Source organism: Anser cygnoides, chromosome 3 (assembly GCF_040182565.1).
Source record: "Anser cygnoides isolate HZ-2024a breed goose chromosome 3, Taihu_goose_T2T_genome, whole genome shotgun sequence".
Classification (NCBI taxonomy): domain Eukaryota; kingdom Metazoa; phylum Chordata; class Aves; order Anseriformes; family Anatidae; genus Anser; species Anser cygnoides.
The window spans coordinates 20,525,512-20,549,319 of NC_089875.1; the positions used below are offsets into that span (position 1 = coordinate 20,525,512).

The 23,808-nt window shown below is 41.7% G+C and overlaps 1 protein-coding gene across 3 annotated transcripts in view; it reads right to left on the reverse strand.

Annotated features, from left to right (window-relative positions):
* The window catches only part of PTPN14 (protein tyrosine phosphatase non-receptor type 14), a 118,264-nt gene that overhangs the window by 74,873 nt on the left and 19,583 nt on the right, over nucleotides 1-23,808 (reverse strand). For 2 of the 3 annotated variants that reach the window (XM_048057472.2, XM_013174022.3), the window contains exon 2: nucleotides 1,627-1,951. In XM_048057472.2, coding sequence (XP_047913429.2) covers nucleotides 1,627-1,800 — 174 coding nt within the window. In that variant the 5' untranslated portion in view covers nucleotides 1,801-1,951. Of the gene's footprint in view, nucleotides 1-1,626; nucleotides 1,952-11,576; nucleotides 11,714-23,808 lie in introns of those variants that run through there. The other variant, XM_066993655.1, reaches the window with a different exon arrangement.

The following is a 23,808-nucleotide window of genomic DNA, read 5'->3' on the forward strand; positions in this document are numbered from 1 at the left end:
CATTCTCTCCTGCGTTGTTAAAATATTTTTTCATCTTGAAACACAAACTTTTTGCGCTGACATTTCTTTTTACGTGACACAAACAATTTTGAAAATGAAAGAAAACACCAAAGCAATACAAAGCCCCCATGAAATTGAATACTGACCAAAACAACTTCCTTTGCTACTCCACTGTCTGATCTCTTTCTCTGGAAAATTTTGAAACTTCAGGCTTTGTTCCACTTTGGAACAAAACATGTTCTGAAATCACAAAATGCTTTGTGAAGAAAAATGCTAACCCACTGACAGAACTATTGTTTGCAAATGCAGGTGGACCTGCATCGAAAGCATCATTAGGCCCCACATTTCTGCTGTGCCAACTAGATAAACCCACAAGGAATATGAGGAGAATCACCTCATTCATTTCACTCCTTTCTGCAACGGAAGGAGAGGGAAAGACCTAGCCTCTATAAGGAGGCTAAAGTACCACCAACAGGAAAAAAAAAATCATTTATAGTTACTACGAACTCCTCACACCTAGAAGACTGGGGTAGTAAAAATATTTCTACTAAAATCCCCTTCTGAAAATAAATAAACACAATATTCTGACTCTGCCCTATTCCTGCCTGCACATTGCTCTGCCTATTTTGCAGACACACAGTAAAATTACTCTCTCATTCTTTATCATTTCTGATATACTAAAATGAGTGCTTATTTTTCATCTGTGCTAGCTATTTGTATTCTACTTTCCAGTTGCCACCATTACAAAAGGTCCTATATGAACAAATATAAGACACTGCAAGATTAACAGAGTTCCCAGCTGTCCTTATAGAAAGCATCCATCAGGACAGCCAGACAATATACAGCAATTCCCACGCAATGGTTTTCAATTTGTGGTTTGCAAAAGCCTAGAAGCATGCAAGATACACATAATGAGTCCACAGAAGGTAAGAAAAGACTGTTCATTTGTGCCATGCATTGTAGAGAGCTTGAGCCCCTCTAAAAAGGGCTCAAGAGTTAAGCACTGAACTCTACAGCAAGAAAATAAAGGATTTCAGTCTTTAATAACAAAAGTCTGTGTTTCTTAACTTTTTCAGAAGTATTGGGAATGTAAAAGAAGACTCTTGGTGCTTCAGATGCCAAATATTTCAGTTAAAGAAAAGGAAGAAAAAAACATGCTCAAACTGTTACTAGTTACTCCAGCTTGTGACACAACTACTGCCTGTTTCAGTATGTTAATAACAAGAATATAATTATGTCAAGGTGGGTGTTTAAATGTCAGTGATCTCCTTCCCACTGGCATAGTTCAACAAACTGTCAATGAAATTAGGATAACACTCGGACAAACATGACTGCAACTTGGCCCACTAGCATCCTAATTCAGAAAGTAAGACCCATCATTTACTAAGAAAAGAAAATTCATATTATAAAAAGCTCTCAAATCCACAATGAAAGAGCAACAGCATGAAATCCTTGGTACTGTTCTATCTTCAGTCTTCATGCAACCAGAAAACGCTTGTCCGAGCTGCAGCTGTTGATCATATCTGGCCAGCAATATGAATAACACAATTCAAACGAACAGACTGCCTGAGCTAAAAATGTGTCAAATTATAAAGTGACAGATGGTCTTTCCCAGCTAACTCTTACCTCACGTAATTCCAGCCTCTGAGCAACAGCTTCCAAGCACTCCTGCCCCGTGCTCTCCACAGAGAGGGTGCACTCGATGACATTGTTGTCCAGCAGACGGATCCGTGTCACAAAGCAGTTCTTGCTCAAGACATTGTAGCGTCTGGTCCGTCGTAGTTTCAGCCCGAAAGGCATGGCTGTTGTCCTGGAAGGTCGTCCCTTCCCTTCGCTCTTCTGAGAGTATCAGCACACTTGTTGGCTCGCCTTGAAGGCTTCTTCAATTGGCATTACTCTCCTCCAGAAATGGAGGTGGATGTCCATTCCCAGGGTGGGCTCCACAGGATTCCTGCAAAACACATACAAGTAGAGTTAAGTGTGGAATACGAGGTTCCTAAATATCAGCGGAACATAAAAAAAAAAGCTTAAAGGAAAAGAGCCACATTCGAACCCATAAAACAAACACCTCCACAGACCAGATTGTCAGGGACTCACTACATCTCCCCCTGAAAAAACACATTATGCAACAAAACTTTCAAAACTTGTACCTTGCCGCTGAATTTAAAGCATGAATTTAATTGCAAAGTCATTCTACAAGAAACTCGACACAAAGAGCAACTCTACAGCGCACATACCCAGAGGTGCTAACTCTCCCACCATTCCCCCACCACAGGGGTCTATAACGTAATCTTTAAGTTAAGTTTTTGGTGCCCCCAGGCCAGCTTTGAAAGCTAGCTTAAGAAGTGGAGGGATAGAAGAATTTAAAAGAGGTGTGAGTTTGAAAGAAGAAAGGCTGGCTGCAGTCAGCAGGAAATGCGGGTGCTCGGCACCTCCGAAAAATCAAACCTAGGTATGCATGTGAAAGGCAAAAAGCATCCCAGTCATCACAGAGAGGGCTCCTCTGAGGCAATTCCTGACATTTTGCTCACTTCCATCTCCAAAGCAGTTCTGCATTTCACCATTTCAGGTGGAATGAGTAACTGCAATAACAGCTGTCAGAGGCGAGGATAAAACCGAGTGGGAGGAAGAGAACACATTCTAGAAATTGTTTCTAATTACTGCTCCTGAAATTTATCAGGGACACGTGCAAACGTTAAGCCAAAATACAAAGTAGACAGAAGAACTAAAGATAAAGAATAAGGACATCTAATAACCTACGATCCTCATCTGCAAGATCCACCTTTTTTTTTTTTTTTTTTTTAAATTTTTTAGATAGGATCAAGTTCAAGCTAAACCAAAATAAAGCATTTGCACTGGCATAACCAACTTTACAGTGTCACTTTCCACATGCAGGCATGAATGAAATAAAAACGAGAAATCACTTGCTACCAAGCCTTCCTGGTTTTGTTTGAATATTCTGGAGAGAGAGATGGAGGAACGGTAACAGTGGCATTTAAAAGTCCATTTCTCTTAACAAATAATAGCGAAAACAAAAGCTAGCTCCCATTTCTTCTGAAGGGACACAACAGGAAGCACTGCCAGCAGAGCGTGCAGCATTTAGCTACCATGACATTTCGAGCAGATAGCACGCTGCCCACATGCAGCATCTGGCACAGAACCGCATGAATCAGGGTTTACCGATTGCAGTTGCTGTGGAGATTATTAGAAGCAGCCCAACTGACTACAGGGATTATCGCTATACTAGAAACATAACTATCACATGTTTGATTAAGTATATATTCCAAAGTCAGTACATCTTGGCATTTTTGAGGGAGATAGGGCAAGACAAACCAAACCAAAAGCACAGATAGAAAAACACAGGCAACTCCTCACTACTGAGGTGTGCGAGTACCCTGGTAATCTGCCAGTTTGATGACAGAAAAGCCTATGGACTCAGAAGGGCCACTTACTATTTGACTGAAGTGCAAACGAACCTATCAAACTTGCTGCTGTACTTTATAATCTCTTGTTTCTGACTTTTGTGAGTACAGACAATTTAATATTTTCACGATTGCATGAGAGAGATGCTATACCTTGCATCACTGTAATATCAGAAGCCACCAAACACAAATTAATACATCCTCACAACAATCTGATGAGGCAGGGACATATTATCTATGATTCACAGAAGAGGAATTGAAACAAACATCAGCCAGCTTGTTCAAGATCGCTCAGGAGAACGCAGCAGATCCATGCATCAACACACAGGCCAGGCTCGTGCTTTAACCCCTAGCTATTTGGCAATTATTTTTCTTATCAACCTATGCAAAACTAGAATACAAACTTGAAAAGTGGGAAGAATGGAAGGAAATTACAAAGAATGAAGGGTGTGGAGGATTGTGGCTTATCAAGAACAGTATTCTTGTTCAGTCTCTGGCTTTGCAGATTATTGTAAGTGGGACACATGGAGTGTTTTAGCTAGCCAATTCAATTAAAAAAAGAAACTTAGCTTGCATCAGTGTAAGTTGCACACATTTCCTTACAGAACATGAACCATCCTCTGTACAGTAATCACATAGATAACAGTAGCCTAGAGGTGAAATCAATGTTAGTAAAAAATTGCCTTGTTTGAGAAAATTATTTGTCTTATTTGCCTTGTTTACCAGAAAAATTGAATAATCCAACTACTGTTGGTCAGCCACTGCAGAACACTTGCGTACAGACATGCTATTCCAGAATACAGACACCAATTCCCATGGAATGGAAATGTTAACACGGATTGCAAATGAATTTCTGTAAGTTGTATCACCGAATTTGCTTAGGTAATCAAGAGCAATATTTCCTCCACTTTTCAAGAACCAGTGAAGTAACAATTTTTCCTGAAGTCTATCGAGGGCGATCTGCTGCCACCACTTTCTAAAGATGTAGACACATAAATGGGTTAATGGATGCACTTTGTGTAATGCAGTTTGGGTTACATTTTCATTTCACCTGCACGTACATGAAAGCCCGATGACAGCTCTTTCATATGAAATGTCACACTTGCGATGGCAAGGCTGAGACAGCCTTAACTGTCTCCAGTTGGCCCAGCCTGTAATAACCATTAATTTTCAACGTAATGCATATGCCTAACTTTTCTATTTCCACACCTTCTGGATGTTGGACCAGCTTTATGTTTTGGTTTTCTGTTAAGCTGACACTTTGAAAGCCTCTGTTAAGTTTTCTAAATAAGATCTCAAAGGCCCTGGTCACTCACAGATTCCTAAAGCAAACAGGGTATTTTTGCCTTGTTATGGTTGCATAATCTGAAAAGCATCAGGACTATCAATTTTTACTTGCTGCAGACGACAGAAAAAGAAGATGACTGGAAACAGAAGGATTGTGGTCTACCAGACTGCTGAATTTTTCCACAAGTAGAGCTCTTCTCCCAAAAACTTGCCAGAAGGTTAAATTAAGTTAGTAAACTCCCACCACTCTTCAAAATGCAGAATGCAGACAAACACGCCTTCTCAATGAAAAATAATCATCCCTACTGCGGCCAAGTTTCCAGGCACCATAGAGAATCTGTGCCTAGCCCTGACACATCCAGTGAAAATATGGCCCATGCTAAAAATCTTATCTTTTGGTGGCAGGCAACGCTCTGGTACCCAACTGAGTCCCTGCAGACTGAAGATTAGAGGACTGGAGCACCTGTCGTACGAGGACAGGCTGAGAGAACTGGTCCTCTTTAGTCTGGAAAAGAGAAGACTGAGGGGAGACCTCATCAATGTTTACAAATATCTGAGGGGAGGGTGTCAAGAGGATGGAGCCGGTCTCTTTTCAGTTGTGCCCAGCAACAGGACGAGAGGCAAGGGGCACAAACCGAAGCACAGGAGGTTCCTGCTCAGTATGAGGGGCACTTCTTTGCTGTGAGGTGACAGAGCGCTGGGACAGGTTGCACAGAAAGGTTGTGGAGTCTCCTTCTCTGGAGATATCCAAAACTCGCCTGGATGTCATCCTGCACAGTGTTCTCTAGGTGATCCTGCTCGGCAGGGGGGCTGGACTGGGTGATCTTCGGAGGTCTCTGCCAACCGCAGCCATTTGGTGATCCTGCGACTGCATGGCCTGCACGACCTGTGTTGCGTGGCCTGCTCCTGGCCATGGTACATCCATGGAGGCCATCCAGGTGCGTGGGTGCACTCAGGACTGCACACACAAGGTAATTTTCAGGTGCAGGAGTGGCCAACGGAGAGCTCTGACTGCATGTAAGCCTTTAGCTCATTTCCATGCATACACATTTGAGAAGACAACTCCACCCTGCAAAATACTTCTTCTGAAACAGCCTGATGACAAGCATCATCTATGAACTGTGAAAATCAAAACATCTTTTCTAAAAAGCACCTACCCTAAATGCAGTTTCTTCAGCACAAAGATGAAGAGGTACCATATCTTAGCTGGTTCTTGGTAATTATTAATATCCTGTTTCAGCAAACCAAGGAAAAACGGAACAACGAGCCAACCCATTTGCTATCATAGACATTGAAATCCTGTTTCCTATACTGTTTACTTGAAAAAGCCCTATGGATAAAGTTAATGGCTGTGGAACATAGGGAAGATTAAAGTCTTCAAAATAGTTTTGTCGTGTCCCCCCCCCCACCTTTATAAGACATTACAAAGGAATCAGGCCAAACCATCAGTACACAAAAGGCAAATAACTGAATTTTACACCTTCTCCAAACCTAAAAATGAAAGAAAGAAGTACAAAAAAAAAATTTCCTTCACTCTCCTAAAGGCAGCCGGGGCTGGCTGAAGTTTCTTACTACTAGTTTTTAAAAGGCAGACTGAAGGGACAAAGGGAAGCTGCTTGATATTTCACGAGGGAGAGGTCATATGGCAGAAGCCCCTTTGTGTAATGAACGGCACTACGTTCACTGCTCCAGCTGCACAGCATTTGCTCTCTTCCTTAAATTTATTTAAAGACCAGGAGAGAAGAGAGACTTAAAAATAATTAAGGCCAGGATAACTTGCAGGACACTTCCAAGCATGTGACTTGCTCCTCTATTACAGACTTCGTATATACTACTACTGTACTACATTCAAAGGAGTGAAAATAACAAAAACAGCATCTGATACGAAATACACTTAAAACAGAATGCTTTCTCTCACTTCATTGGCTTCTGCATGTAATTTCTGAAACTCCAGGAAGAAAGCAATTACTGTCAAACTGCAGCCTGTATTTACCAACAGCGCCTGGCCCCCTTCCAGCATTCCTGGCACTGCAGGAGCAGCAGCACACCTCGCGCAGCTATGTAACCCTGGGCTGGGCACGAAACCGCAGGGCTTGGTGTGCGCTGCAAGGAGGGTGCGAGCCTACGGTTTTAGGGAAGAATAAAAATAACAGCGTATGGGAGTCGGGACGTGGCACAATCCATCTCCTCACCGAGTTCTCTCCAAGGGAGGAAGCCTCTCCCTGTGAAACAGCGTCCTCTCACTTGGTTGCTTTCGTGAGGAGGGTAGCACGCAGGTAAAATGTGCACGGAGTATTTTTGTAGCTAACAAGGAGTCTGTATCCCACCCGGTTATGGGTGACATTCCCACACAGCCTAAGAAACCCCCAGGAATCAATTTCACCCGTGGACCGATGGAAGGGGTTTTCAACCCTTACATAATGTAAGCCTTCTGCTGAAAACCCAGTTTTCACCTACTCATTCATACAGTTCCTGGCAAAACAGGGACCTCATCCCCAGGCATTTAAATCTTTAAAAATTCTTGGGGAGATTTAAGTATTACCATAATCCGAATAGTAAAACCGATAACATTCTCACCTTCACATTCTAGAATAGAGTCAAATTACACTTTCATTCCTTTTTTTTCTTCTCTTCCTTTTTTATAAGTATCTACATCAATATCTTATCTTACACACAACTTTGAAAGCCTCTAAGCATTGAGCAATCCCCTGCTTGTGTGCATGAAGAGAGGCCAAGGAATACTTAGGACATTCAAAGCAGAAGACAACAGCTACTGTTAATATCACTGTGCATTACCAGGTACCAATACACAGTGACGAAAGATCATCTTGGCATTTCTACCTCCACAACTTCATCACAGGCTTCCCTTCCCAGTTTTACCATCAGATCCATCTTTGCTGTAACAGATTTATTTATTTATTTATTTATTTTGTATCTAAGTTGTCATATGTTTCTACTGTATCCCATTTGGGTCAGATTCTGCTTTCCGTAGTCCAAATATACTGTCTCAAGCAGCTCAACTCTAGTTCAAGACAAAAGAGTAATTCCAATTTTGACTAAGTCAAAATTCTACTTTTTCTTCTCTTTTGTTGAAATACCTGCATAAATGTTATTAGATGCATTCTTTGTTATCCCATCCTGCCCCCCTTCTATACCAACTCTTTTGGTGTAAAAAGACCTTTCTTATGCGCCCACAGAGCAGCTCCCTGTAGTTTGGGGACATCAAAGACCAGTAGGCAGACGCATAATTACTCTTTTGCATCAAGGTGCACAAGTACCAAGTATTTTTGAGGAGGGCACTAAGTCAGTGTCCAACAGTCTCTACCACAGAAGTGATGTGAGCTTCCAACTATACACTAGCACCTTGCCCATTACTTCCCCACTCATTGCTCCAGACTGCTGTCAACAGGTCTTTCTAATGCAACTATTGATGAAGGTCTCTGAGTTACTGCACGCAGTCAAGACAGGAGCTGATCTGCATGAAGTATCTAAATGGCACATGGGTTGCCACTGCAGTCAGCCTTAATCCATGGGAACATCAGTAACGAAGCTGGAACTTTTACCGCTCACAGGTACACCTTGCAGAACTTTTAAACAGAGCAAAAAAAGTCCAAGGCACGCACACACCACCAGCCCCAGCAGCTTTCCCTCCCCAGGAGGGATCGCCGCCCAGCTGCCCGTGCCAGGCACTTGCCGCAGCTCCACGGCGGAGCTCTGCGGCGGCAGGGCGCAGCTCCGCAGGGTACAGCAGTTAACCGCTCGCAACCTTCTCGCACCTCACCTATGTTGTTGCAAGACCTCAAATTAGAAGCAGCCAGGAATGATTGGTGCCTCGATGGCACCTGTCCAAGGCTGCAGTTTTGTACTGGAGGTAGTCTCACCTAAGAGCTCACCACTGCCAGGAATGGGAGGGAGGAAAGTGCTGCTCCATTTTTTTATTTTTTTTTTTTCTTTTCTCCCCTCCCTAATTCCAGAGCAAACAGCCACAGCTGGTCTGCTGCCAGCTCTGGAATTCTGCTGGGACCTCCTCCTGCCTGGTTGAGCCACTTCAACTCCCCAACTTGCTAAAAAAATAGGGTCATATTCAGCTCCATCAGTCAGTTAAACCAGCTGAGTCCACCATGAGCAGCCCACCTGGCACAGGGAAAAGAGCAGCACCACACTGCTCAGAGAAAGAAGAACAAGAGCAAGACCAGCCAGGCAGTTTGTGAAATCACAGCCCAAGGAAAGCTTCAGGTGCCAGTAGGCAGGGAAACAGCCACACTAGATGGCCACTCTTCCCTGCATGGCAGAGCTGTGCTAGAATCAAAGTTACTTTACCTGGAATGGCAAGTTGACTCAAAATGCACCTATTTTTATTTTTCATTTTTTCGAAAACAAAGCAACTTATTCTGGAACTGAATGCCTGTAAGAATATAGTCAAGATTACAAAGTCTGGATGGAACACTCCTATTTTTAAGGAAGGAGAAAGGAGGACCCAGGGAACTACAGAGAAGTGAGCCTTGCCTCTGTGCCTGGCAAGATGATGGAAAAGATCCTCCTGGAAGCAATGTCAAGGCACATGCAAAACAAAGAGGTGATCCGAGACAGCCATCATGGCTTCACCAAGGGCAAATCGTCCCTGATCAACCTGGTGGTTTTCTGTGATGGAGTGACTGCATCAGTTGACAAGGGAAGACCAACTGATGTCATCTACCTGGACTTCTGCAAGGCCTTTGACACTGTCCCACGTGATATCCTGGTCTCCAAATTGGAGGGAGATGGATTTGATGGGTAGATCATTCAGTGGATAAGGAGTTGGATTGAAGGTTGCACCCAGAGAATGGTGGTCAATGGCTCTATGTCTAAGTGGAGGCTGGTGACGAGTGGTGTCCCTCAGGGATCTGTCCTGAGACTGGTGATATTCAATACCTTCATCAATGACATAGACAGATTGAGCGCACCCTCAACAAGTTTGCAGATGACACCAAGCTGAGTGGTGCTGTCGATACAACAGAAGGAAGGGATGCTATCCAAAGGGACCTGGACAGGCTTGAGAAGTAGGTCCACGTGAGCATAATGAGGTTCAGCTAGGCCAAGTGCAAGGTGCTGCACGTGGGACAGGGCAATCCCAGACAGGAGCACAGACTGGGAGAAGAACTCACTGAGAGCAGCCCTGCAGAGAAGGACTTGGGGGTTCAAAGATCAGGAAAAGCTAACTGCTGCTAGCAAATTCAACTATTTAGAATAAATTATTTTCAACTGACTTAAAATTTATCAGAAGATTTGTCCAGATTATTCACTTTTTGTTTGTATTTTACTCCACCAATTATGTTCACTAGCAACATTTACAGGCACCATTCATTTTTTCTTTCACATAGTCACCTTTATGATGGGTTTCAACTCTTTCAGGCTGACTAAAGCTACAGTGATTATAAGAGATTACATTTCCTGCTAAATGTGATTGATAGGCATGCAAAAACATAAAAACAGTGAAGGATATGCCTAGTAAAAAAACAGGAAATTTTCTTAGTGTTTTCATTATTCTTTCATGCTACAAAGTCTTAAGTAAAACCACAAATAAAAGTTCTAAATACATGATAACACGAAGAGCAGAAGTGGTAATTCCAGTAGAGGTTAAGTAACTGAATCAAGTATGGAGTGAACTTGTACACACTCGTACATTCAGACTAATTAAATGTGCACTAGTACACACTGGTGTCAGTTGCTCTGTAATTTCAAACAATGCAATAAAAAGTTTGTTAGAAATATTAACACAAAAAACAACACACAACTTCAGACATCACCTATCCTGCTTTGATGAATGCTGGACAAAAAAAAATACCTACTTTCATGAGCTGGATTTTGTCTCATTTCTGTACCATAATTTTGCTAGGGGACCGCAGCAGAGCACTTCAAGGCTAGGCAGCTGAACAGCCACAACACCTGTGAGCCCACAAGGGTCCCGCGATCCAGACGAGCCCAGCAGCTGGCTGGCTGGACTCACACAGTGCTGCACTCTGCTGAGACCCTGCAGGATGCGGCCTTACCTCTAGCGCAGCGCTCCTGAATGCAGCGGGGCTGGCTCCAGACCTAGGCAGACTTCAGGAGTTGCCAGCACGTGCCTCTCTGCACCGCAGTCCCCAGCATCTCGTGCTGTGGGATTAGCTCAGGGCTCTCTGCTCCCAGTACCAGGACTGAAGTGCAGGCATCAAGCGGCAGCCCCTGGATACACATGCTCTCCGCCCTCTGAACCCAGCACTTAATCGACTCCCCCTCTCTCTCTTTTTCAGGTCATGGTCTGGATTGAAATAAGAATATATGGTCCTACACATGCGCTTAGAGGTGTGATATTTTTGCTCCTCCTTTCTTCTGATTTACACAGCCGAGTTTCTAAAAATTTACACTCAAGCAGAATAAAGGCAGTAGTCATGACAGTATACCTCCCATTCTCCTTTTGTTTCCTTTAACATATATATACTTGGAAGGTTACGAAGTCTTTCAGATGAAAGGAAGTTGGGAAAGCCTGGGTTAGAAATACAGATTTCCAAAGTGCTTCAGACTACATGTAACTTTAAAGAACACTAAAGTCAAAAAAGATGCCTAGTTAATACATCAAGATCACAACATAGCAGGCTCTTTGGCCCACCAGGAAAGAAAATATTTTCTTAAAAACCCATTTTGTAAAACCTGAAGAATCACATGTACAACTGGGGAAGAGGGTTAAGACCAGCAAGAAACATTCAACATGTAACAAATCAAATGTAAACAGCTCAGTGGCCCCTCCAAACCACAAATCTTCCCTCTTCCTTCAGGGACTGAGACCCAGTGCTCTCCCCACTGATGCCAGTAACCAGGCTCTGCCATCGAGTGAAGCAAGACCCATACCTGCAGGCTTACAGTAAGAATAAAGCTTTGTCCAGTTTCTTGAAGTTCATAGCAATGGTCTACTTCCTGGAAGAGGCTCAATGCATCCCATTCAGATATTAGGTAATGGACCGGAATGATGTGAGGGGAGACGTGTGGCTGCAGGTAAGCAATGAGAGACAGATCTGATGGGGGGCAGAAAGAGGAAAGGGAGGAGAGGGATAATAATAATAACAACAACAATAAAAATATATGAAAAATCACGCACATTGCACATCCTGACCCACAAGTGGGCACATTTAGTTACATACGAAGATATCTGATGTCAGATCACAACACGAACTTTTGAACTTGCATAGAAAAAAACATCTCTGCTACTCAATGTATTAAAAAAATCACTGCTACAAAATGTTGAAAAAATGCCTTCAAGTTTTATCAAAGAAGGATTATATTGTGAGCACATGCATGAAGAAAGTATATCTGTTATCTTTGCTGAATATAGGCCCTGATGTAAATCACTCAGCCAGGGCCTATGAATAACTGCATTTGTTTCAACAGCAAAACAGAAAAACACCTCATCTGACATCCAGAATAGCTGCCGGATATGAGCTAATTGTACTTTTCTTTCTGTATTAAAGGATTATTTTCCAGTGCCCGCTGTGTGGGCTTAAACACTGGCCTAAAACAGTCAAAATACTTACGAGTAAGATTTATGGCCAAAATGGGGGCTTTCTTTGAAGCGGGTGACTTCTCTGACCAGCATCTCAGAATTACAAGGCTTCAAAGGGACCTCTCTCTGTGAGCAGCCCTCTATGGCTTTCCTTCATCTCTTCTGCGCATCACATTGATAAACAGTATTTGAAAAAAATTACCTGGGTACCACAGAGTTCGATGGCACATAGGAACTGAGATATTAGCAACAACAGATGCCATGCTTTTTTCCTAACTATTTTAAACAGGGAAACTCGTATGCTTCAAGTACCACACAGGCCCATCAACATGAACCCTTCGCCACTAGTATGTTTTGCAACAGCTTTCAATGGACCTTGGGAGAAAGGTTACAAATTTACTTCCACAGCATTTCATTACGCACTGCTAACTGCATTTACAGCGAAAGGAATCGTACAAGCTGTAATCCCATATTGTTTCCTCGTAAAGAAGTGTAATCTTCTTTTTTAGTTATAAAAGTATTATAATAGATAAGTTTAGTTTATTTCCTGTAACATATTATTCATCATTAATTCTAATTAACAAAAACAGCTTTGTACAGAAGGCTAGTAAAATTATTATTATTATTTTTGGAGGATAAAATACAAGTTGCAGCTTGATATACAAAACCACTGAGGTAAGTTCTAAAACCTGTGGCATGTCATCCTTTCTCATATTTTGTAATACTGCTTCAATAAATGCTTTACCACCCTTCCCCATAAGTCTGTCTGGGCCTATCTGCCCTTTGCATATGATGATAACCTCAAATATGATTCAAAATAAAGTTATCAGCTCTTAATGAGATTAAAGCCTAATTCTTATTAACTGACCCTATTAAAGAAGGTAGTTGTTTTGGAACAGTTTGGAGGGGAAAAATGTTTTGCAGAAACTTTTACTAGGTCATGAGTTGAAAAGAAATTCTTCTTTAAAGTGAAACAGCTTTATTCCTTGCTTTGGTTAATCCATTTTTGTATTCTAACATTCTAACATATGACTGGAGCAAGATAGGGCCAAAACTGACTTGTAAATTCGTGACCTTCCCTGAGCTCACAAAATAGACTTTTATATAAAAGTAGAGAAAGACACAAAAATTAACATCGAACATCGCCTTATTTTACTGCTCTTTTCAAGCAATTCAGATTTAAAACAGAAGTTAGTCTGGCTTTCAGCTCTCATATGAAAAATAGGAAATTTACTCCAAATTTAAGCTGCACAATTTATGAAAGGTATTTGCACAGGAAAAAAAAAAAACACACAACTTCCACAAAATCAGAACATCTCCATGAACACAGGTAGGTGTACTTGTTGTACACGCATATCACAGTTGCACAAATAGGTCTTTGATACATTGTAGGGGTCTTCAAAGTGCTACTGAATGCAAGCAAAGAAAAATACCATATTAGTACACAATTTTATTTTTCTTATAACTAAGTACCAGTTATAAGAAGGTGGAGATGAAGAAAAAGTGGTTTAACAAGCTCTCTGTACTTATCCTGTTCTCAGGCTTGTAGAAGCTTACGGAGACAAGGTATCCCTGTCATTTACACTGGGTATTAACTGGAGCTCCACGAGAAGCAAGAGAAGAAGCAAGGAACAAACCCAAAACAAGCAAAGAAAGCCCATGTGATAAGGCCCTTCCTGTAATTCTGTCTCTGGTTAGCGAGCTGGAAGCATCTCATTTCTTTCACTTGAAGCCTGACACTCACATTCCTCTGCAGCTTACCGTGGTTGGGAAGGAGACAGAAGTGCTCCCCACCACGTGTCTGCGAGCTGGGATTCCACCCGTGCTTTTGATGACTGCTGAAGTTTATCATTTCTGTTTGCCGTGACAAGGCTCTGAGATCAATTTGCCAAGAAGTAAGTGGTCCGCTACTCCCCCCCACCCCCTCTTAAACTTAGTTTTATTTTTATCAAATGATTAGCTGTGCTTTTGAAAGAGTTGCTAAGGCCCAAAGGGCCACGGGGCAATTACTTAGTGAGCTGATGCCAGGGGTGAAGTGACGGATAAAGCCGCTACCAAGACCATGCAGAGCAAGGAATGAGAAACTCCCGCAAATCGTTGGCAATCCCCACGCAGTGTGATTCAGCTCGGAGGCAGCTCCAGCTCTGCTCTTCCCACTTGACACCAACCGACTGCAATGAAAACACAAAATCTGACTCAAGGCCCTCCGTGCTCCGAGTTCACACTGGATCTACTTAAGGGGGGGGGACAGGAAGGGTGGACGAGAAGTCAAATCCACCACATAGCAGACACTATGAAGAAGCAGCATTGCCGTCCTTTACGGGGCCTTGTGAGGGAGCCCAGCCCTGCCAGGACAGCACCATTACGCTCCCTTTCTGCTAAAGGCAACCAGGCCACAGCCGGGCACGGCTCAGCCCCTCAGCCCACAGGGGGGCTGTAGGAGACACAAGAGGCTCAGCTGACTCGTTTTCAGGGGGAACAGAATCTCTGGGAAGAGTCCAAAGCACTCAAACTGGAGCTAGATGATCTCTAGGGTCCCTTCAGACACAAGCGATTCTACGAGTCTATGATTCTACCCTTGTGAAAGGAACCACAGCTCGTATCTTCCCCAGCCACCCCCCAGGCTGCTGAACACAGGACAGTCAGCCCAAAAGTATTCTCAGTGCCTAAATATAACACAGGCATTCACGCAGCATAAATAGGAGAATCCTTCTGAAGGGCTATCTCCAAAACAACCTCCATTTTTAAGTCAGACTCAAGTTCAAAGTCAAATACTGGCATGTCAAATTCAGGATATCCTTGTAAGAATAATTCATTTATTGTTATTATACCCGTCTATTTTTATAAAGTTTCTAAAAGCAACGAACATGAACTACTCATATAGCCTTGTGTTTCTCAGCCCCAAACCAAGAAGATTTGATGGAATACTATCACAGTACTATGGGATACCATAACAGCAGTTTTCATTGCTTTGGGGGTGTGTACTCAACGGCTGCCAAGCTGCTACATTCCTTCAGTCTTTTGTTTTGTTTTAGGCTTTGATATATAAACTTGTCAGAGTAAAATATACCTGGCCCTTAATAATACAGCTTATGCCAAAAACAATATAAATCTATTAAAATCACAAAGCCTAGAATTCAACTGGGAAGAGAATACTGCAAAATATTCAAGTTTATAAAAAAAATCATGACTCCATCAAGAAGGAGGGAGGGAAAAAAAAGAGAGATTTGAAGAAAAGTTAACAGGAAAAAAAAATAAATGACAATAACAAAACAAACAAACAAAAACACAGATAGAGGATTGAGAGGGAATCCCAAAAGGTCACAAAAATAAAACCTAAAAGACAGTACAAGAATCCTGTTTCTCGTGTTGATCCTCCTACTCCATCAGGTGTTCTGACAGAGGAAATCAAAAATTGTTAATTTGCAAACAAAGTGTTTCTTGGGACCATTAAACACCATAATAGGCAAGGATGCATTCCTCTTTCTAACCACTTAATCCCACCTGAACAATCAGCTGCTGCAGGACACAGCACGAGCTGTTCGCTGCTGTTCGAAGTTGTAATTCAGCTACGCCATAAACAGCTCTTCAGCAGTTCAACTCTTAGGAGAGACAGGTATCTCAAGCCCTTCCTGGAGCAAGCATATGCCATCTTGGAAGACAGCATCAATACACTAGCTACTTACAACAGACAAGTTTCACAATCCTTCGTTACTAGCTCTGAACACTCACGTAAACCCACCCCAAAGGACGTACACCCTGGCAGATACACATCCTGACAGCGACAAGGGCAGTGCAAATCTTTTGCCATGGTTTCACAAATGAAAATAAAGACAGCCACAAGACCAAGTTCACACTGCATGATCCTTCTTCAGGCCATTCGGCTAAATATTATTGTGCCTCCTAGTAAGACCCACACAGCACCTCTCCTCATCACGAGGTATGAAAGTATTCAGCTTTACAGGAAGAAAAACAAACTTTTTGAATTATGGCAGGTATTTGCTTGCTAAAGCAGGACAAAAAGCCCACCACTTTGGCATAAAGTAGAGAAAAAGCAGGGAGAAAACAATATGATTGCCAAAAATAACCAGAGAACTTAGAGAAAAGGTTTTCTTCAGTGCAGATAGGAAAAAGCAAAAAACTTTCCAAATGGCCAATTTGTACAAGTTTCAAAAGTATTCTTAAGAAGTAATCAGCGGGTAGAATGAATCCCATGTAATTTACTTAATTTAGACCAGATTCTTCTCCTTAACTCTGTTGCCTATCCAGGCTGCACTTTTTTCCCTCCACTCATCTACTTTCCCCACCCCCCCCCTTTCTTATAGAGAGCAAGTAAAAAGAAGCCCCGATTCATGTCTACTAAACAAACAAAAAGAAAATTCCCCAAAATCTGGGACTCGCATAACCAATACGAAAACAAAGCTAGAAACCTCCTCAACCTAATTTATCTTCTAGCTCTTTCAGTACAGAGGTCCAACATAACAACTAATTACCCATTTTCAAGGGTCAGGCTAATCCACTTATGTGGGTTATTATTCAGAGACCAAGAGCACAATTATGCCACTCCATGACAATAACTTTACATTAGCATATTGCTGCTATCAAATCCTGCAGGTTCATTTCTGTTCCTCCGGTACTTCAGAGGTGGGAATGATGTATTTGTGTACAGATGAGCAAAGCCTTACAGTTGCTTCAGCAAGTTAACAAGGCAAAGTAGCTTGTTCTGGAACCAAGGCTGCCGGCCACAACAGACACCAAATAGCCTGCTGATCTCTCACTTGTTTTTTCCTTCGGTTTTTACACATCATAGGTATTCTAGAAAACAAAGAACTATTTTTATAGCCAAAAAAGCAATAACGTATTACATGACTTCACACCACTACAGTATTTTCAATGGTCATAGCTACTGGTGGGGTCTTAAGAAATTAGACACAAGAAAAAGATTGTCTGGGATCTTGCAAACTGAAGGGAGACGTCCAGGCAAGAACACCTACATTGTATGTGTACAAATGATCCATGTACTTGAGAACGTTTGAACATGCTCTTTTAGCTAGAGAAACAAAACAGGAACAACAATAAAAAAATCTCAAGTGGTATTAAAGTTACATGCCTTTGTAGCATCCCCTATATCACTGTCTCCCCTTTGCATGGTGGTACCCTGTACATCACACAATGAAAAGAGAGGAAGAGTCTGGCTAAAGACATTAGTATAAACCTGCTTTTGTAAGTATTGTTTTCCTTCTACAGAAGGAAGAGTGAGACAGTCCATGTAACATTTTATTCTCCTGTAAACGAAGAATACCACTTGCAGACTTCCTGTAGTGGAATGCACTTTTCTTTTCCATACGCAATTTAAACTGCCAAGCTGAAACAGAAAAATATTATATGTATCCATGGATATCTAAATTTAGAAAGACAAACAGTTCTCCTGCCGCACTGGGGGGTGGGGAAGATGGCAAGAAACAAATTGTTATTACAAGTCACACAGAAAGGAACTATGACAGTGCATGACGTGCACAGGAGGTAAGGACTGCGTTGGGCAAGTTCCCATGAGGGAAACAAGGCTTCTGTAAGCTCTGCATTTGAAATGGCCTGACTAAAAAGGCATCACAGCTTATTGCCAGCTTGATAAGCTCACTTTTCTAAAATGGAAAATCTTTGAGAAGGATAACACCATTAGAGTCTCTGCAGCCATTTTCAAGCCCAATGCCATGTTAGCAAGCACGGAAACTGGCATTACTATGACTCCATGGAAGGAACCATAACGTCTGCATGTAACTTACACACAACTTTTCCCCGAAGTCATTGTGGTTTTGGCCTAAAGAATTCGGCCAGTAGTCTTCATAAACTAAGCTGGGAGATTTTTCCTATCTAGAGTCTGAAGCAGAGAGCTTCTGGACAGTTTTACTGCATGCAAAGACACCTTCATCAGGTATTATTATACTTCTTGCAACCAAAAAGGAATAAAATCCAGTATATGAAATGCACTATGAACATCCCAAGGAGAATACAGACTGAAAAAAAATCTGAGTGACAGCTGAATCTTGTTTATTTTCTAAGAAAACAAAGTCAAAACAAGTATCTGTATAAAAATGTAGATGGTTTGGAACATTGTAAGTAACCAACAGATTTGCTTGAGGAAGCAATTTCTCCAGGAAACATGAGACATCCTACTGTTAGCTAAAATGGAAAATAAGTTTAGTTCAAATCCTTCATGAAATTGCTAGAAGAGAAGAAACTAGTAGCTGTACATATGTAAGATGTAGCTAAGTCAGATACAAGAACTCCAGTTTACTTGAACTGTTAAGTGAACCTACTGATCAAGCAAAGGAAAGAATACACCTTCCCTCTTAAAACAAGATGCTAAACACCTCAATGTACTTCTGCTATGCTTCAAGGCAGCATAAGACACCTCTGCTGGCAGAGCAGCCCATGCTGTCCTTACCTGGCCCATCACTCCTATCCTCCAATTCCTTGTGCCTCCAAGTGCATCCCTGCTGCTACACCTCTGGGATCATCTCTCGCTCAGTTCATCTCCCAGCAAAGTTTTCAGCTGGATCTGCTGGATCAACTGGGAGACACCAGCACAGAGACAGGAACAATTTGACAGAGAAAGCACAGTCACTGCTTTCAGCAGCACTACCATGTTTTCTTACCTTAAAGCACACAAAACTTAAATTTCTGTGAAAGGTCCTTCTTTAGGACACGAACAATAGCACTGAAAGAGACAACACATACCTTTCACCATTACTACCAAAGATTTTTCTGAAATTAAAAATTAGCCTTTTCTTTCCCTTAAAAAAAAAACTGCAGAGAATGCATTTTCTGTTGACACAGAACTACAGAAAACCTTTGGAGATGCACTGCTTGGATGCTAAGCATAAATTCTTTCCCACTGTAACTGTAAAAACAAATTACACATGCTTAAAATGTAAAGTTTATTTTCAACTTTAGTTTCAGGCAACATCGTAAAGACATTGTAACCTTTAAAGGAAAATATTTATATTCACTTGAGCACACATGGCTTCTGTATGAAGAGCTCCCAGTAAACAAAGGCAAATACCAAAAAGAGAAAATGGATAAAAATCTTTATGTTATGGGCTCTGAAGCTGAAGGCCAGACTGTACTTACAAATGGAGTATCAGTGCTGGAAAACTGGTGCCAAATCTGAGGCACAAAAAGGCCCTTCCTTAGACCTTAAAAAGCTGGTAAGGGTAGCGATGGTCTCTTTGATCAAAGTTCCCCTCTCCAGTATCAGCAAAATTCTGTCAACAGAATACAGCTCATCAGAATTACAAACTGCCTAATCAGCAACCGAGTTTCAATTAGGAACAAACTTTATAATTCAGATATACCTTCAGGTAGTATTATGCAATTTATAAAACACTATTTCGTTCTTTAAATGCACTATTAATTAGATCCTTGAAAATTGCGCTCTCACCTTCAGAATTGAAACCTGCCATGCATTTCCAATAACTTCTCCAGAATCAGCAGACAAAGGTTTACCAATCCTCAAGACGTGCTGAATTCTATATAAACTTTTCAAGTCATCTGGACTTGAAAATTATCTTTATTTTGCTTACCCACCTCTCACACATAGAAACTCCCCAGAGGATTGTACCAGTCACAACTGTTTATCATAAGAAACCAAATCAGCAGTCTTAAAGTGATCTGAAAAGCTTGCTTTTGTTTCCTAACAGCATCGTTAATAGAAGGCATAAGAATCTTATCCAGAAGGACAGAGAAAGGGAAAATAATTACACTACCAAGGTGTCAAAACTACTACGCGGCTCATGACTTTTTAAGGATGGACACTGAAAATTTATTGCTAAAACTGATCAATTGCTAATGCTAAATCCCAAGAGACATGTACCCATGGCCTTAAGCTTTGTGAAATATTGATCAGAGAGGCACCTATTGTTCTGTGTGACTTGGGGTTTAAGAACCTTGGTAGATGAAAACATTCAAGTATACACCCCTAAAATTAACTTCATTGCTCATTACTACTACTGAAATTTAAACAGATGGTCTGAGGACAAAGACACCACCCAAGCCCACCAAGACACAAAAGGCCTGTATGAAGTCTGACTGAAAAGCAAAACAACAAAGCGTTTTGTAAACGGCAGTTTTAAAATTTACTATGAAGTCTACAAATGGCTACTGAACAATGACAATTATGAATTCAGCTTGCCAAAGGGCAACTGCGTCACGCCACGCACAAGGACTGCAGGCAGTTACTCTGGACCCCGAGCAGGGCGCTAACCTCCCTCCAAGTCCTACCAGCACCACAGCAATTGCAGACCAGCTGAACTCCCTCCCCTAACCCTCTCCAGGGCTCTGTTACAGCCTGGCTCAGTTTGCCATTCCCTTATTTTTTATCGCACACCAGAACACAGGGATATTTTGACTACTTACACACAGCGCTCAAAACGGTTTTGAATGAAAACAGTCAAAAGAATCCAAACAAAATTAATCGGAGGGGGTGGAGACATTTCTCTGCTAAAACCTTGATGTTTAACCCCAATTTTACCTGCTAAAAGTTCACCAGCCAATTTCCTCCCACCACTCCAGCCACGACAAAGAGCCTGAACCTCTCTCTCTTCTATCAGCCAGCTGCAAACTCCCAAATTTATGGAGGTTTTTTGGCGTTTTCATTGTTGTTTGCTTAAAAACAACAACAACAGAAAAAAACAAAGCTACTTTAAAGTGAACCAAATACCAGCTCCTAAAACTCCTCATTCCCGGCAGCTGGCACATGTCTGCGAACACAAAGAGAGCGTTAAACCAGCTCTAACCCTGCTCAGGGTGCCTGAAGCCCGGTCACGAGCATGTGTTCAAAAACCCACAGGCACGGCGGTCTGAAACGCGATCCACTCTCTTTGATACAGCTCAGTAGTTTGAAAGTGGAGGGGCCACATCCTATTAAAAATAACAGGAAATCGACCACAGCAATAAATCTGAAGCTTTGGCTGCTGCAATTTCTTATCTTCTGTGAGCAGTTGGTGGTATGCAAAAACATGCAACGTTTTCTTTTTGAAACAAAACAAAACAAACAACTTAAAAAAATATCACTCCAAAACTGGAGATTCCACTTGAGAATAGCTTACATCAGCCAGCCACAGCCTTGGGAGACCTGGATCCTTAAGATCTTCGCCCTTGCGTGGCAGGATATCCTGTTATATTTTGATGGCTTACTGCTGCCTCCAGGCAAAACATGTCACGGAGAAAGCGGAGTCGGTGCACGAAAACTGACAAGTCCCAAGGAAACTCATCAGAGGTTTTGGCACTTCTTACACAACTCGCGTTCTTCTTTTCATGCGATTTCTGCACCCAAATGATATCTCCATCTCCTCTGATAGCATTTTCCTCTTTATCTGCTAAAACAGATTAAGATCTGAGATGATGGCAGCTCCTTCTAATGGCTTACCAGCACTTGAAAGGCACTGCGGCGGTGGCAGCACTCTCTCAGCAGACCCCACTCGCTGAGACACAGCTTCAGCGGGGCTGGAGAAGAAGGCACATGGCAGGGAAGGGGTAGCCAAGCCTCTTCCTTGAATGGAATAAACAATATAAGCCAAAGGGTTTCGCTAAACTGGCAGAAACTACACGGAGCTTTTTGCCAGCAGAACTGTGTCTGTTGTGGGTATGACTTGTTTTCCCACTCCTAAAAGGCAGAGCTTTGCCAACAAAACTTTAAAGACTAACACCAACAGCGTGGGTGTGGGGCTCAGCTTGCTTGCAGCACACATGAGTGGAGTTAACCATGGTCCAGTTTCCTGCCAATCTAATCCCCACACCATTTAGTGCTATTATTTTATTTGTTTCTTATTCTGATTAGGTCATACAGGCATTTCTGGAGCAGACTGTTCAAGCAGGCAGCCCTGCTATGAATTTATTATTTATTTTTTTAACTCATACTATAAGATCACAAAGGTTGGAAAAATACCAGGGACAAGCACTTTAATACAAAAGACAGGTATCTACTTTAAGAGCTAAAAGCTTTTCTAAAACACATCCATTTTACCTATGTTTAAATGACCAGGACATGCTGGTTGTATGAGATATCTACCATAGAAAGATCAAAACACCGTACCTAAAACCAAAACAACTAAAGAACTAGCAACTAAACTCAACCTTAGAGACTTAACAAACAGAGGCTGAACCTCCTTGCACTAGAACTAATTATAGCAGAGTAGTTACAACATGTTTGGAGATCACCTCACCTACAAATGCATGCTGAAAATAGGGCTTAGCTCTCTCCTGCTATCCTGAAGGAAGGTAGTTCCACCTTGGATCCAAAAGCACCCTAAAACTATCTCCCTTTGGAAATATACATAGAAAATGGAATTGAAAGCTTCTCCCTTGCATACAGTATTTTTGCAAAGCAGTTTCTTTGACTGCAAAACCTACCCTATAGCTGTGACTGTTAAATTGCCTTCTCATTTCAATTACCTAACTTTGAATCTCAGCCAGTTTCTGATCCCAAGAATGAGGCAGACATCACACATTTTTCAGAAGATCTGCCTCCAAGTGTAAAAATCTTGTTAGCCAAAGAGTTCCATTTCTTGACGTTACTTCTGAATAATCCCTTTTCTGGCATCAAAAGGATTAATAAATAAGTATGCAAAATGCATGGTGACCCCACTGGCAGGAAAATTATGCTACATCAGGAAAGGAATCATCACCAGGCCACCAAAGTGACTTTCCACTGGCATATTAGAAGGCAGAGTTAGAGCTATGGAATTTCTTCATGCTTGAGGGCTAACTCCTAACCAACACCAACCCATCTGTCATACATCATTTTATGTCTGCTTTGATTTCTTTTTGCTACAAAAAAAAAAGAAGGGGGAATGCACTTCAGAAATGTTACGGACCACCAGATTTGTTTCATATATTATCAAAGCTAAACATTCAAGCATTTTATGGAGATTAAGAGATTAGAGTCCAGGAGGTGTTTTTTTTTCTTTCCTCCCTTCTTCTTCTGTATGCAAGGCTCGCTCTCTCAGTCAAATTAAAAAGTGGAGTTCAAGGTATGCTGTTAATTCCTGAGGGGAAATGATACATAACCCACATGCACAAAGAAGTTGGCTTGTGTGCGGTTGTTTTTACAGCATGGAATCTGTTTCAATCTATGTTTGTTTAACAAGATGCAAGTCTCACAATGGTAATTTAGTAAAAGCTTGTGCAGTAAGTGTGTACAATACCAGAAACAATGGTCATAACTCTTTCCAAAGATACAAAGGCATCTACAAAATGACCAAAACAAAAGCACTGCACAGGATTAGTTGTTTCAAAGCCCCATGTTCCAGTCAGCTTCATAATTTCAATACTCCATCTGTAAGCACGAACTGATCTTAGACTGTTTCACATTCCAGTAACAAGTCACTGCTAGTGAATCCAGCATGGCATTTCACTTTTCATCTTCATTGCATTTTCATTATTTTAAATCCATAGTATCCAAAAGATACCCTTCATTTGGAGAAGTCAAATACTTGGCTTAAGTATTGTAGTAGAGACCCTGACCACCTGAATAGCTACGTCTTATTAAGCTGCTCAATCTGCACCGAAGCACTTGAACGTAAA